General features: G+C 33.1%; 1 protein-coding gene and 2 pseudogenes across 1 annotated transcript; 1 reads left to right on the top strand and 2 right to left on the bottom strand.

Moving 5' to 3' along the window:
* Nucleotides 1-3,675: 3,675 nt before the first annotated feature.
* On the bottom strand, nucleotides 3,676-5,036 carry LOC149881444 (zinc finger MYM-type protein 1-like). Its single transcript, XM_090067988.1, has one exon. It carries the CDS (start codon nucleotides 5,034-5,036, stop codon nucleotides 3,834-3,836), a length of 1,203 nt encoding a protein of 400 aa, XP_089924114.1. The 3' UTR covers nucleotides 3,676-3,833.
* Nucleotides 5,037-8,113: 3,077 nt separating this feature from the next.
* Nucleotides 8,114-10,298, bottom strand: LOC149881443 (uncharacterized; annotated as a pseudogene).
* Nucleotides 10,299-11,230: 932 nt separating this feature from the next.
* On the top strand, nucleotides 11,231-12,621 carry LOC145187757 (uncharacterized; annotated as a pseudogene).
* Nucleotides 12,622-16,204: the final 3,583 nt, after the last annotated feature.

Below are 16,204 nucleotides of genomic sequence, written 5' to 3'. Positions count from 1 at the left end.
TTGTTTTTTAAGAAAAACAAATTTTAAATCCTGAAAATATTCTGTATAAAGATCATTACAATTTTTGCAATTGCAGTTTGCATAACTTTGAAATTTATTTAGCTGTTTTGCAAAGTGTAACTACATCTGAAATAATGTGGTGTTCGAAAAAATTTAGTGTTTTTTCCGACGACTAATAATAAGCAATATCAAACAAAAAATGCTGTTAGAACCATACTGATGCCCCAAGAAAAATCTGGGGTGTTTTTCGCAGGAAGTATTTTATCAACAAGAAGATATATTGATATTAGCCAAAGTACCGGGCCACTCATCCGTTAACAAAGAACTGGTGAAGTAGTTGTATATGGTCGTTTTTAGCTAAGCAGTAAAACCTATGAGGTAGCTCTCCGAGAAAGCCCTCTGAGCTACCCTCTGAGTTAAACTCTAAATTACCCTCTGAGTTACCTTCTGAGGTACTCTCTGAGGTACCCTTTGTAGTACCATTTGTGGTACTCTCTAAGGGTACACTAAGAGGTAGCCTTTTGAGGTAGCCTATAAGGTAGGCCCTACATAGAGCCATCGGTTATATATTTTAGACCGTCTGAGCTAGGACCTGCGTTAAGAGGATGAGAGCAGCGACATGGCGAACCGTCTTCTTAATCCATAGGTCAACTTTCTGTGTCCTACAGTGCTAAGGATGGCTAGCTTCAGGATTCACGGTGAGCCAGCACTGAAGACGACCATTAGCGAAAAATATATTTTTCATTTAGAGATTTTATTTATATTAGAATACCAACAGCGTGGCAGTTTACGAGACGCAATTCCGAGATGAACTGATATGCTTCAAGAATTTAAGGGAGGCTATTGAGGGCCTGACAGGTGTAACGCGTTCACCAAAGATAGAGACAAAACCCGAAACGAAAAAATTATCCGAGCCTCCACTATCACCAAAGTCTATGCCTGTACAGTTACCAATACTCAAGCAAGCTATACCAACAAAACCAAAAACTAACTTAAAAAATCAAAGACAATCCCTGATTAAAGACCAGAGTCTGCAACTAAGACGCTCAGCAATGAATAAATTGACGAGCTGATGGATTGATTAGGATTGGCTGTGGATGAGCCTACGGGAGAAACAGCAGAAGATCTTCTAGCCTTCGCCATCTATAAAGTTAAGAACATCTTTAGAGCTATAGAGCCATTATTTAGACAGAGCCAGATGCTCTCACACTTCTGAATGACATGGCTCCCCGCATTCGTGAATTTTCGAAAAATGAGTTAGAGGATGGAGGGTGGAAAGTTTCACAAGCCCTTTTAGTTAAACTGGAAAAGGATGACTATAGATTTACCGATTCTAAGGTGATGTTTATGATCCGACGCGAAATAATTTCAGAAAGACCCAATCTATCTGAGGATTGGTACTATGACAATCTTATATTAAAATGACACCGAGGGGATGACCGTGAGATTCAGCGAAAAGATCCTAAAGAGGCTGGAAGATTACGTGAATAGCTAATCAGGCGCACTTCAGTGTACCAACCATTCCGCGATAAGTACCCTTCATCGTAAATGCCAACTTTGAATGTCTGAACATATCTTTTGAAGACCCCCCCCGCTGACCCAGAAAAGAGTTCGACCCTTCCTCTTATCGAAGTAGGTTTCTTGTAGCTACTGTTAGTTAAGGGTCACCAGTGATGGGCAAACAAAGGAACCCTTTTTATACCGTGGTGATGACGCGGTTGATCATTTCCTGTACAGACTACGAGCGGAGCTGGCCAAGGTTACATGGATACTCGAAAGCAGAGGAAGAACAATGAGCTCGCAATATCAGTATTTCTATAAATAAATGACAGACTGCTTTGTCTGCAAAAAACGACTGGTTGGTGACAAAGTTCTTTGCTACCGTTACACGAGCAGGAGGCATAGACCCAGCTAACAATTAACGCTCAAGAAACGTTTTCCAAATGTTCGCTTAGGTTCATTTAATGTTCTCTGCAAACGTTACGTGAACCAGTGATATTTAAGTTCTTTATATAATTTCAATTTCCATTTTTACTTCGTTCATGTAGCATTTAATTTAATTTGATTTAATTTCTTATATTTTAATTTTACTTTTTTTGGATCAGTTCTGATGAAATTAATTTCAGTTCAGTTCTTATAATTTTAATCATTTTAGTTCTTATTTCAGTTACTAAATCAGTTCATATTTTACTTCTATCAAATTTTACAGCAATTAGTAGTCCTAACGGCACAATTTTTTGAAAAAAAAAAAGTGTAGTCTTGAAGTGTATGAATTTGGGTAACTTGTACTAGTTGCATTCATTAAAAAAAAAAATCTTATGGCTCCTTCCGGGGCCTTAAAAAAAGAAAAACCTACCCCACCCCGGGGTAAGTTGGCGCAAACTATAAAAAAGATTATTAACGTATTAGTGAGTAAAAATGTATAAAAATTGTTTAATATTTCTATGAGCTAGTAGCAGTTAATAGTTTGAATATGAAGCCAAAACAACACCCCACCTTTGTTCCTGGTAACAAAATCCCCTAAAAAAAGTTTCTTGTAAAAAACGAATTCAAAAATATTTTTTTTGTAAAAATAAATTTTTTAAATATTGTTAGAAATAAAGAATTTAAAAAAAATTAATTTTATAAAGATATTTTTGTTTTCCAGCTTCCCCTGTGAAAATTTTGCCAATAAACCCCAAAAGCCTTTCAATAAGCTGCCTAAAGATCCTGAAAAACGACAACTAAGACATGTACCAGAAAAAATCTGCGCGTGTTCTGATGTGGTGCTTACGAAAACCGTACATCATTTAAAATAGCTAATTGTTTTAACATGTGATTGTATTAATGTTGTTCAAAATTTAAACAACTCTGTTATTAAAACAATTAGCTTTAGTTGAAATGTCATCAAATCAAGATAAGAAGCGAGAAAAAATTTTGCATTTTCTCGTTGAAAATCCTGGTGTATCATACAAAACAATTTCTAAAGAGCTGCAGATTGGTTTGAGAACAGTGTAAAGCGTTGTGAAACGATTTAAGGACACTGGTACAATCATAAGAAAATTAGGAAGTGGAAGAAAAAAATGTTTTGTTAGACGAGATCTTGGTAAAAAGGTAAAAGATACCTTAGACAGAAAACCGGAGATTTCTGTTCGAACATTAGCGAATAAATTTGAGACAAGTGCTTCCACTATACATAGAGTAAAGAGAAATTGTGGTTATAAATCTTATAAAAAGAAAAAAGTTCCTCGTCGTGAAGAAAACCAAGAAAATGTCGCAATTCGATGTTCAAAGCTGCTCTATAAAAAATTATGTGTAAAAAATTAAATCTTGATTGATTATTGACGATAAAACTTATTGTGCTGCATATTTCCGATCTCTTCCAGGACACCAATATTATTCAGCAATTAATCGTAAGAAACTGAATTCCAAATATAAATGCATTGGAATGCAAAAATTTGCTAAAAAATTCTTAGTTTGGCAAGCAGTTTGTGAATGTGATGAACAGGCCCGCCGTGAGCCTTTGCGGCGCCCAGGGTCAAAATTTCCCATGCGCCCAACTGAAAGTGAAAGCCGATCTAATGATCCATAATTCAATACATATAATAAGCCATTTGATAACAAATCAAAGAGGATAAAAGAATATAGAATTTTTTAATTTTAATTAATGAACATTTGAACAGCTTATTTCTAGATAATTGCAATGGTCTTTTGACTTGGTTATACACTCATACATAAAATGATAAAGTCGACACTAGAACATGGTAGAAACAGACCAAAGACAATCATTAAACACTATTGGATGTTAAGAGCAAAAATTTGTCTAGAATACAACAGCTATTGTTGTTTCAACTTCAGAGGAAATTGATCTTTCGAGCTTTACTCATGGCGAATTTGGAAATCACTTCACCGTAGCACAACTTTTTGGCAAGATCATGCTCAATGGAAATAACCAGAAGATTCGTGAGTCGTTCTTGGCTCATTGTAGACCTTAAAGCTTTCTTAACTAGAGCAAGCTTACTAAAAGTTCTCTCGCCTTCCGCAACAGAAACAGGGATGGTGTTGAAGATGCGCAGCAAAATGCAGACTGATTCGAAGAGCGGCTGAAGACCTTTCTGGTATATTCCATTCAATAACGTCATGGAAGTGAGAGATTCTTTTGGACCAAAAAGATTGGATCGCTTCAGAGCATCGAGGTGGCGGACCTCTTCAATAAGTTTCTCTTCCTCAACATCGGTCGCGTAGATTTGTGCCAAGACCTTGCATTTCTCCTCCAATTGGATAGGTGCTTCAACACTTTCTTCTGATTCTTCTTCATTTGACATAACAAGAGATTTCAATGACCACAAGAACGAAAACATATTCGTCGTCTTCTCAGCAGCTTGGAATCTATCGCTGACCTGCTGAATAAGAGTATCAAGAGCGGTATTGAATACGCTCACCTCAAACTCTTTTGCTTCGTCTTCATGGAAATGAGCGGTGTTCCTCACCTCTTCGTGAAAGATCTTCCTTCTTTTCGTCCTCTTCTTCACAAATTCTGATTGAAAACCAAAAGAAGCAAGACCAGATGCTATCAAACGTGCCTCATTAAGGATGCTGGTCCAAGATGATCTCAGTCGATTTAGATCTTCAATAAGAGTCTTAATGAGTTTCATCTCGTCGTCCAAGGAGATATTTTCTGATTGGAGTGCAAGGCTCACGTAGTTGATTGATTGAAGAGTTTTATACCAAAAGGTTGTCATTACGATGAACTCGAATGAATGAACCCACTTCTCCAGAGATTTTACTTCATTCAATTGATCAGCTGTTAGATCAAAATCGCGGAGCTTTTTCAAAGATTCGAGGATTTCCCTGGATCGCTTGACTAACGGCTTCACGGCCTCGATTGCACTTGGCAGGAAAGAGTTTGAAGCAGTAGGACTTTCATCTTCTCCTTTTTTTGTAACTGTAATACCACAGCCATGAAGAGTGCGTTTGTTCTTTTCCTCATTCGCAGTTCTTTGAGCAGCATTCTTTCTTACTTGACAACCAGAATCTTTCTTTTTAAAACCAGACATGTTTTTTTGAAACAGCATCCGATTTCTTTTTTTGAAACAGCATCCGATTTTCTCGATCCAATTCTTTTTGAAACAGCATCCGCTCATAAGCAAAGAACTGTTTGAATTTCTTCTTGATTGGGTTTATCAGACTATCACATCGATATCACGTGTTTCAAAATTGTTTCAAATTTGAGAGATTTTAAAAATTAGAGAAATAAATTTAATAAAATTGTTTTAATATTTTATATCAATATCAAACTACTTGGATTTAATCTAATCTCTTTTTTTAATAAAGTAAAAAATCTCCGTTTTTAATTGAACAAAAATCTCCGTGCACTAAAGTTATTTTAAACATTTACTTCAGCGGGTTGTTAAATTAATCATTAGTATTCACTTTATTTGCGAGTTTCCGCTATATAAAAAGAATCGCTTTATTTAAAACTAATGTTTTGAAAGTTTCAAAACATTAGGTTTAAATACAATAAAAAAAGTAATTAATGCTTTAAAACTAAGAAATTAGCATTACTTTCAAATTGAAAGTAATGCTAATTTCTTAGTTTTAAAGCATTAATTACTTTTTTTATTTAAAAAGTCCAATTATGAAGCACTTCATTACAAAGTTGAAAATTTAAACTAAAAAAAATTGACCGGCCAAAAAAAGCAATTGACCGTCTATTATATGTTTTAGCTGGTCAAATTGACCGGCTGAACTTGCTTTCTTATTTTCCACGCTGCTTCCCAGTACTTCATCTTTTTTTTAAATAAACATGAAAAATAAAATTATTTATATTCGGCTTCGTGCGCCCCTGTTGACCTGGCGCCCGGGACAAAACAACCCAGTAGACCCCCCCTCACGGCGGCCCTGGTGATGAAAGATGCTCTTGTTTTGTGACTACGGGAACGATTAACACCAAAATATATATAAAAGAATGCCTCAAGAAACGTCTTTTGTCGTTTTTAAGAACACACACGATTAACCCGTTATTTTGTCCCTGTTTAGCATCATGTCACTACTCTGGGACAACTTTAAACTGGCTTAGAGAACATAAAGTAGATTTCGTTGAAAAACACTGCAGTCCACCAAAATTGTCCCGAACTACGCCCTATCGAAAGATATTGGGCTCTTGTCAAAAGAAAACTAAAGTTCAATGTAAAAGAAACCAAAAACATTAAAGACTTCAAAAATAAATGGATGAAAAATAAACTTGCTTAAGTGAAATTTAAAAATATTAATATATGTACTTTCAAAATATACATAACATTCAATATCGAAATACAATAGTTAGATAAATATCCTTTATAATGTCCGCGCAGATTTTTTCTGGTACATGTCTTACTAAAAAAAACCTGACTGATAATAGTAAATCATTTGTGCCTGGAATATCTAGAGTAGTTTTATTCATAGGACCCAAGATAAAATGATCAATTAGGAAAGTTCCCTGAGATTTCTGATACTTTTTGATCAAAGACTGCAGATAAACGGGATCCGTCAGCTTACCCCTGCTGACTACTAGCCCCGATCTTCCCTATCATTATTTCAAGAAATAATGTAATACATAAATTTCAAAAAAACTACTTAAACAATTTTTTAACTTTGTAATAAACATCTAAATAACCATACAATTAGTCATAAAATAGTCATTCAATCATTTTTTTTTTTTTTTCAATCAATTTTTTCAAAATTGAAAGAAAAAAAAAATATCTGGTTGAATTATAATTACAAGTTCTTGTTCAGTTTCATAAAAACTAGCAAAAAGCAACCCGTAATACGGGTTATGGTCGGTCTGTTACTTAATTTATAGTGGCTGTTTTCCACAATTTAAAGTTGCAAAACCTTAACTTATACCCAATAAGAAAAACGCCATCAAATTGAAAAAACTAAACCATCTGCAAAATTAAAATAAAAAGTATGCGGAGGTAATATAATTTACCAATTATTTAACATTGAGTATTTTACAACTGACATAGGTCATATCAGTGTAAGGCAGAACCATTTTCCTCGACATTGCGAAGTTCAAAACAATACGTTTTTAGTTACTGACATAAAATAATAACACTTCATCATGCTTTAAATTGACGAAAAAGTAAGGCTAAATTCTTGTAATATTTTTTATAACATGAACTTTAACTAATAACATTAGTATAAAGCGAACGTAAATTATACATGAGTTATAAATTTTTTGGTATCCCCTTGATACATGTTTCTTTAAAAAAGTAAATTGTCATTAAAACGTTTAATGCACACAACTAAATAAATTTATTAAAAAAAACTGATCATTTGACCATTACTATGTATGGCACTAATCTGAATATTTTTATATATGCCCTCTTTGTTTCAAATGTTTTTAGTAAAGGACCTCCCTTCCCCGTTTTTGCCTTAATGGTGGTCAGGAGAATAGAGTTATCTTTACTAAGAGTAATCAAGTTTTTGATGGAGACCTTTTACCAGAATAATAAAATGTAAAACAATGATTTACATGTATAATAACTTTTTCTTTTTAATCTATGATATAATTAGTACAGAAACGTTTAATGTTTAACGTCGTTTCGTCATTAGTTACTAGGCTTTGAATTAGTTACTAAGCTTTGAAAGAGCATGCATTTTCAATGCACGCAGTCTTTCAGGATTCTTCCTGATGAACCTACTGATGGTGAAACACAGTGTTGAAGTAATCAAAAATTAGATAAGTGCTTTTACTAATTTATATATATATATATATATATATATATATATATATATATATATATATATATAAATATATATATACATCTGTATATATTGGTAAGCAAAACGTGAAAATTATCAAAATACCACAAAGCCCTCGGCATATGCCGAGGTTAATTTATAACAATGTATATATATATATATATATATATATATATATATATATATAAATATATATATGTATATATATATATATATAAAATATATATATTTATAGTATAATAATGTCATATATACAAGTATAATACTGACAGCATTAACCAAAACAAAACAAACTTTTACATATAATAAATATTCATATATGAAATACAAAGTTAAAATGAAATAAAAACATATATATTGTGTTAATCCAAAAAATGCAAGACTTAGCTCATAGACCAGCATTTGGATAGTTATCGTGTATGAAACAAACTGCATTCATTCGAAATGTTGCCAAGGAGGATCTCTTTCCATTCAAAATTAAACCAGTCGTGCTAAAAAGGCATTCAACAGGTACACTGCCGATGCTCAATGCAAGATAAACCTGAAACAATAGAAACTATGTAAAATAAGCAACATTAAACTTCAGAAAAAAATTAATGCTTGCTGTTATTTTTGTCACTAGTATTAGTTTAATTTAAAAAATAAAATTATCTTCTACCTTGGCTATGGATGCTAGAATAGGGAACTTTTCTGCATTATTTTTCCAAAACAACAAGGCTGGTGATTGATTATTACAAATGGTAAGATAAAGATTTATTTCTGCTTGCAACCCATTGCTATTCTCTAATATTGCTCCAGAGTTAAGTGAAGATTTTGCAGTTTCTTGTAATAAAGTCAAAGTTTTTTAAAATCCTGAGCTGCATTTGAGCTTTTACTACTTTGATTATTGTCAATGTATGATGCAGAGAAGTTAATCTTTTTATCGGTTCCTGTTTGTGGTAAAATGTTTGAACCAAATAAAGAAGTTTTTATTTTGTCATAGCTGATTTTTAACAAAATTTCACATTTTTCCTTTGTCAAAACAACATCACGAATTGCTGGATCAAAACAACACGCTAATTCAACTAAATTAGTAAAAACTAACCGATTCTCAATGCATTTTCTAATTAACTTTTTATATTGTTTTATCGCAGAAGAATCTGTGACTTGAACAATGCAACAATTTTTAATTTTAGTTACCATGAGTGGAAGGCAAGACAAATTTGGTGTTCCCTCGCTAACAAGTAGAGTCAGCTCTCGAAATGGAGATAAAAAATTGCCCAGTTCTTGCAGAAGTTCTAAATCTCCAGGAAGAAAACATAAATCATACTTTCCAATTTTTTTTAACACTGTATCAACATGAGTTTTTAGATCTAAGATAGATTCAATCATTTCCAAGGTACTATTCCATCTTGTTGGGACACTATTTTTTAAAGAACTGTGCTCATGACTTTTTATGACATCATTTTTAGCTTGTATGTCAAAATCTAGAAGGAATACTCTTCAGAATACTCTTCAAGTGAGCTCTCATCAGCTTGACTAACAGATTTAGTTAGCTGTGTTTGTGGAAGAATGCTTATATTTTCAGTTTCAATTTCAAAATCCAGAATTGGATTCTCTTCATCAGCTATTAGCTCGTCAACATAAGTTGTAATTCTTTTGAACAACTCCTCGTCTTTCACAGTTTCAATTTCATTTGATAGCATATATCCCTTAAAATGTAAAGCTTTTATTACTTCTTTGCATTTGCTTACTAGTAAAGTTAATTCTGGAATTTTTTTAAAGCTATCCCAGGTTAAAAGCAGATGAATTCCATGTGCGGTGCATGTTATACGTTCATGGCCTAAGAGCTTTGATAATTTTTTCATATTAGCTGCACCATCAGTTGTGTTAAATAATAAAAAATGCTTATAATGAGGTAAAAATTCTTTTAAAACAGCTTTAACAAATCGATAAAGTTGCTCAGAAGTGTGCGACTCCACTGGCTGAACAGCCAATGTGAAAATTTTAAATCTCCAATCATGCACAACACTTAAACGAATTCCAAAATAAGGTAAACGATTACGCTTGTCAGTCCAACCATCCATCATCAAAGTTCCACTTACACATGATTGTAGAACTTCTAAGACTCTTTGTTTAACAGAAGTATAAACATTTTTTAGGGCAGATCCAGATATACAGTCAGATGATGGAGGCTGAAACGCTGTATTTTTTGAACAAAAACTTTTAAAACCAGATCTTTCAACTGAACTAAATGGCTTAAGATCTAAACATATTAACAGACAAAGATCTCTGTTGAATTCAAATTGACTTTGTGTTGATTTATTATTTTGTACAGTACGGACCCAATTAGTAATTTTAGCACTAACTGGTTGCTCAAAAGTCTTTCCATGTTTAAAAACAGCATGGTTTAGATGGTTACTAAAAGATGTCATTGTTGAAGTAACATATACCTTTGATAATCGACCTTCATCGACACGTGATTGCTCTTCGAAACAGTATCTGCAGTACAACTGATTATTAAATAAATAATTTTGATTAATTTGATTTCTTGAAACTTTCAAGATTAGTTGACCCATGAAGTCCAATGCTTTGGATGTAGCAGCCCTAGAATTGCTGTTGGACACAGGAATCCATCTCAGATCCTTGAGCAAGCAAATTGTTCCAGTTTTTTTTTCAATGGAAACAAACTTATTTACTCGTTCACGATCTGTATATATACTAGTATATATATATATATATATACTAGTATATATATATATATATATATATATATATACTAGTATATATATATATATATATATATATATATATATATATATATATATATATATATATATATATATATATATATATATATATATATATCTAGGCGCTACTGCAGTTTCTCCCCCCCCCCATTTTTTTAAGATTTATTTTGATAGAGAATTTTATGCTGATTCAGAAAAATATATAAACATGGACCTGAAAATCAACGGAATGTGCTCTAATTCGAAGTCAAAGTTGTAAAAAAAAACCACTAAAAACCCTAATATTCGCCATTTTTTTTCAAACGCTCTCATTTTTAGAAAAAATTAATTACCGTTACATTGCGCAATAAAAAGACCTGGTTTCTATCAGCCTTTGCATTACAATTTTAAAGTATTATAATTAGAGATAAAACAATCGAGTTACGGTTTTCGAAATCGTATATTTTTTGTTCGACTTTGAAAGCCGTGAGTTAGGCGAAGTTTCTTAAATTAAACGGAGATGAAATCCGTTCAACTTCGAAAAAAAGTTTATTAAACGGTTACGAAAAACGTAAAAAGTTGTAGCTTTAATTTTAAATCGACTTTGAAAACCTTTAAAAGTCGTTAAAACTTAATTAAAACGATGTTAAAAGCCGCAAAATGTTGTAAATCAATGTTTTACGGTTATGAAAATCGATTTCATGCGAAGTTTTTTGCGAAATTTTATTTTAGTTTTCGTTTCAGTACCCTACAGAAAGATCACTGCTCCTTGTGCAACCAGATGGAGCTCTGTTCAGATGATGCTCCTAGACATCAACCATCTTCAAAGTGTGCTGTGTGCTCTCCGGACTGAGAAAAAGGATTGGACCACACCCATTCCTACGAATGAACAATTTGAGCTGGTTGCAACCATTCTGCCACTCCTAACCACATGCTGAGTCATCTCTGAGTCAATGTCGAGTGATAAGAAAATTACAATGGGTAGAGCACTGACAGCCATTGTTCATCTTGTGGATAGGTGTGCTTCTCTGAGGGTCAAAGAAATAAGAAAGAACAGTTTCACTGGAGTAGGTCCTTTCATGGTTGAGCTCATTGTAGAACTTGAGAAACGATTCCCAAGAGGAGGATGTGACATCATGCCTTATGCTGTAGGCTGCCTGTTGCACCCCTTCTTGAAAGGCCAATAACTGCACGCTTATGGTGTCAGGGATGAGATTTTTGACAAGTTGAAAACCAGTCATCCTACAACAGCAGACTGGCTGTCAAACCACCAAAGTACAATCAATGTCTCAGATGAGATCACCCATGAGTTTCTTAAAGATGATGGTGAGACTGAATTCTGGAAGACAGCACCAAAGGTAATAGCTTTTAAGTATAATATAAAATAAATTTCTTTAAAACTAGTTAAATATACATCTACTAATTTTAATGCAATCGAACAAACAAAGTCATAAAAATTTTAATTTGAGGATAGGATGCCATACGGGGGAGAGGGGGGGGCGGTTCTAAGTTAAACGAACTTTTTAAAAATTATTTGAATTTAAACAATTTTAGATTAAAGAAAGCAAAGTTATACGAAGTTTACTAAACGTTTAACTTCCTTCCTTTCTTTTAGACTGTGTCCAGCCAATTCAGGCAGACAAATGCTACAGCTGAGGGTCCTCCGATTTCCGTTGAGTGGGCAAAATTCAGAGAAACAACTGTGATAGATTCGAAGGTTAATGTCCTCGACTGGTGGAGGACACATCGCAAAGAGATGCCCATCTTGGCAGGACTTGCACGGGAGTATTATTGCCTGCCAGCCTCAAGTGCCTCAAGTGAGCGGGCCTTTAGTGAAGCTGGACAGGTGGTCCACCAAAAGAGATGCAGGTTGTCTCCAAAAACCACTGAGAAGTTGGTCTTCATCAACGAGAACTTCGATCTGTTAAACTCCTTTGTACCAATTTGGGAATACCACTCCATGGAAGAGCAAATGGCAGCAAGATCTGCTCCAGACAGAAATCAAAATGATGATGATGACTCAGACTAGGATGATGATGATGATGATGATGATGATGATGATGATGATGATGATGATGATGATGATGATGATGATGATGATGATGATGATGATGATGATGATACCGCCACATTAAAAATGTAAACTCCAGTATTGTTGAACTGGAAAGGTGCGACAGACATCATTTAGGTTACCAAGGCCAGGAATTTGCACAAAAAAATGAGAATGAAAGACTGGAAGCGGACAACTAAATATTCTTTACTAGGGAAGCATGCTAGGATTATTTTAGATTAGGTAATCGATAATATGCAAATAGTTTTTTCACGTGTTTAAGGAATTGGATTTATGAAATCTAGAATGATTATTAAATAAATGAAAGGGTTTTAGCATATCTTTTGTATATTCTGTATTTCTGTAATGGTACTGTAGTGTATACTTCAAATTTTTATTATTAAGAAATAGAAGGGCAGAGATTGCTAGCATATACCAAACCAGTTATCACTTCACTTTACTTTATACCGATGTCTTTGAACCTGAACATAATTAGCTTCTCATCGATTGTGATTTTTTCCAAATCTAAGGGATAGAGTAGGAGTCTAGGAGAATAGAAGGGAAGAGCATAACAGTACTAGCAGCCACATACAAGTTCTTTTTGTATGCACTCGTTTCGTTTACTCAAACGATTTCGAAGACAGTTAAATTTTTGGAAGTGAATTGAAAGCCGTTAGAAATTTTAAACAATTCTAAAACACGCCATTTTCGAATTTACACAACTTTTTACGATTTTGAAAACTGCGAAAATATACTTTATTTGAACTAATACGATTTTGAAAACCGTCAAATTAAATTTCATACAACTTTTTACGATTTTGAAAACCGCGAAAATATATTTTATTCGAAGTAATACGACTTTGAAAACCGTTTAATTAAATTTTATTAGAGACCGCCGATCCGTTACTGTTTATCGGTTTGCGGATTGTGCACCGAATTATCTTTGCTAAACGGTTCAAATTACTTACGGATTGGTTTGATCCGAAAAAAATGTATCGGAAAAAAATTCGTTAAAATTTTTTCGGATTATTTTTTCGGATTGCAATCCGATTCGATACTTTCGGATCGGATTGCAATTCGAAAAATATTATTCGAATTGCAATCCGATCCGAAAGTATCGAATCGATATTATTTTTACGGATTTATACGGATTCAGAATAAAAAATGCTTTTGAAATAAGATTCATTTTTATTTGTTTATAATATTCAAATATACAATCAAACGAAATGATTTCCTTGTTAAGAAATAAAAAAAGGCAAAATCACACTGAAAGTTAATCATTTTCCAAATTCATTTCCTGGCCACACAATGTCTTGAATTTTACTGAGTTGCTTAACCTGCACCAAACACTTTCTTCCTCAGTTGTTCAGTGAAATCAAAGTATTCATCATCTTCATCATCCAACATTGAAGGGCTTTGGCTAGCCAAAATTTCTTTTTTTGACAGTTCTTCCATCGCTTTCTTTACTGCAGTTTTGACTACTTCAATTTTTCTCCCCTCACCCACAAAGCACATGCCCTTCCTGTTAGGATTTTAAAAAAAGAGCTATAGAAAATTCAATATTCATTAGCTCCCCTTTGAATCTTTTGTTAAGATCTTCATTGAATTAGTGAGCAAGCTCTAATGACACCTCGGTTTTTGGCTTGACACAGGCCTTACATTTTCCTTGTTTTCCTTCACCTTGTTGAAGAATTCTCAAATATTAGATAGCTTAGGCACCTGAAAAGAAGAAAAAAAATGAAATAACATAAAAATGGAATAAATCAGATTATTTGAGTTTTTCCTTTATATTTGTCTTAACAAAAAGTGATAATTTTGAGGCATGCAAAAAGCTTTCAATAAAAGAAATAATTATTTAAAGGTTGTTTGCCTTAATTGTTGAAATGAACGTAACAATTTTTCAAACTAGTTTTTATCTCTATTTCTATTTTTATTTCTGTTAATATTTAAGTAGAAGAAATATAACAATTTAAATTTTATCGGGCCAATCCACTAATTGAAGCAATCCGCAAAGCGAAATAATTCGCAAAGGAATTCGATCCACAAAAAAAAACAAAAAAACCGCAAAAATTCAGTTTGAAATATTCTTAACTTTTAAATAAAAATAATATAATAATGGCTTTCCGTAATAAATGTAAGTGAAGAATAGTAGACTTGATCTGTTGAACGAATTGTTGTAGGTTAAGATTTCCAAATAGGACTGATTGAAAATAAAAAAGAAATCCACTATTTATAGGACGCGCACATAATAAAAATGAAATTTGTTTGGACCACACCATTTAATGGTGACGCGAACGGATTGTGATTTGTATAATTCGCTAAGCGAATTAAAGTTAAATTGGTTCGTAAAAATTTTTCGGATTATTAATCCGAACAACAAAGTGAATCCGCAAAAAAAAAATTTGTTAGTGGTTCGTAAATTAGTTTTCGGATTATTAATCCGAAAAATTTTTACGAACTGACTGTTTTAATCCGCAAAATAAGTCGAGTTGGCTTTTTGCGGATTTTACGAATCGAATCGGCGGTGCCTAAATTTTATACAACTTGTAACGATTTCGAAACACGTTCACACTCGACTTTTAGCGACGTCGAAGCTTCGTTTTCGACTTCGAAACACATCGACCTCGATTGTTTTATCTCTAATTTCAACTACAAAAATGTTCTCTATTTTAACTTATTTTAAATAAGCCAGGTAAATTTTCTACGTTTAAGTATTAGGCTCTTTTTAGCTTTTTCTTTTAGCAGTAAACCAGTAATTGGGACATTATCAGCTTTTAATCGTTTGAACCATTTAACTCCAGCTTTGTTGACATGATAATAAGTATAAAATTTTACCCGTTTAGCCAAATTTCCTTGACAAAAATCGTCAAAGATTTCATCTTTATTCCTTTTTCAAGTTGAAAGAGTGTATGGTGGAATATCAAAACTTTTTGAGACCTCTTTATTTGTTTTTCTTTTCTCCAATTCCAGGAGAGATTCGTATTCCGCTTTAGGTTTTTTTTTTTATGCAGTTGCTTTGATACCATAATTTATTTCAAACAGAGGAAAATAATTAACGCTAATTCTCTTTCAAAACTCAAAACATTCGGAATTTGAAAAAAAGGTCAATTGTTAACAAGCTTTTTACACGTCAGAAAATGAAAAAGATCGATTTACGGAGAGAATCTTATAGACGGGTCTGAAATATCATTTCGAATTGTGGAGATAAATCAATTCGAATTATAGAGATTCGAGTTATAGAATGTTAAACGTTAAAGTTTCTTAAGCGCATTTCACGGTGACTTTACATTTAATCAAACTACGGTGGTTTTCAAATGAAGGAGATTCAATTAAAAAGATTGGAAATTTATGAACATTTGTTTCAATAAAGTCAATTACATGGAAAACTACACGAGACATTAAAAAAGCTAAAGATGTCAAAAATGTTGTTCATTTGCCAATTTTACAGAGCTGAAAACTTGCTTCATTCTTGAAGCAATTTCAATAATGGAATTACATCTTCTATTAGGAGAGGTCAATTTTATGTTCAAAGGCCTTTGGTCATTGTGGCCTGATCCCATGGCCTTCTTTATAGAAGGCTTCGACACCGTGCGCATTTTTTTTTGACTGAAGACCGGTTTAAAAAAAATATGGCGGTTTAGTAAAAAAGAAAATTGTTGTATAGCTTTGTTAAGACTAAATATATAATCAGTAAACATTCTACTTGCATTTTTTTGATGCA

Source organism: Hydra viridissima, unplaced genomic scaffold (assembly GCF_058129835.1).
Source record: "Hydra viridissima isolate aposymbiotic clone 2 unplaced genomic scaffold, HvirCarnegie_v1 scaffold_12, whole genome shotgun sequence".
Lineage (NCBI taxonomy): Eukaryota > Metazoa > Cnidaria > Hydrozoa > Anthoathecata > Hydridae > Hydra > Hydra viridissima.
The sequence above is the reverse complement of the archived record's forward strand: the minus strand, read 5'-3'. Positions and strand labels throughout refer to the sequence as shown.

Coding starts and splice junctions, on each gene's coding strand:
- LOC149881444 (XM_090067988.1), bottom strand. CDS start 5,036: ATGTCTGGTTTTAAAAAGAAAGATTCTGGTTGTCAAGTAAGAAAGAAT.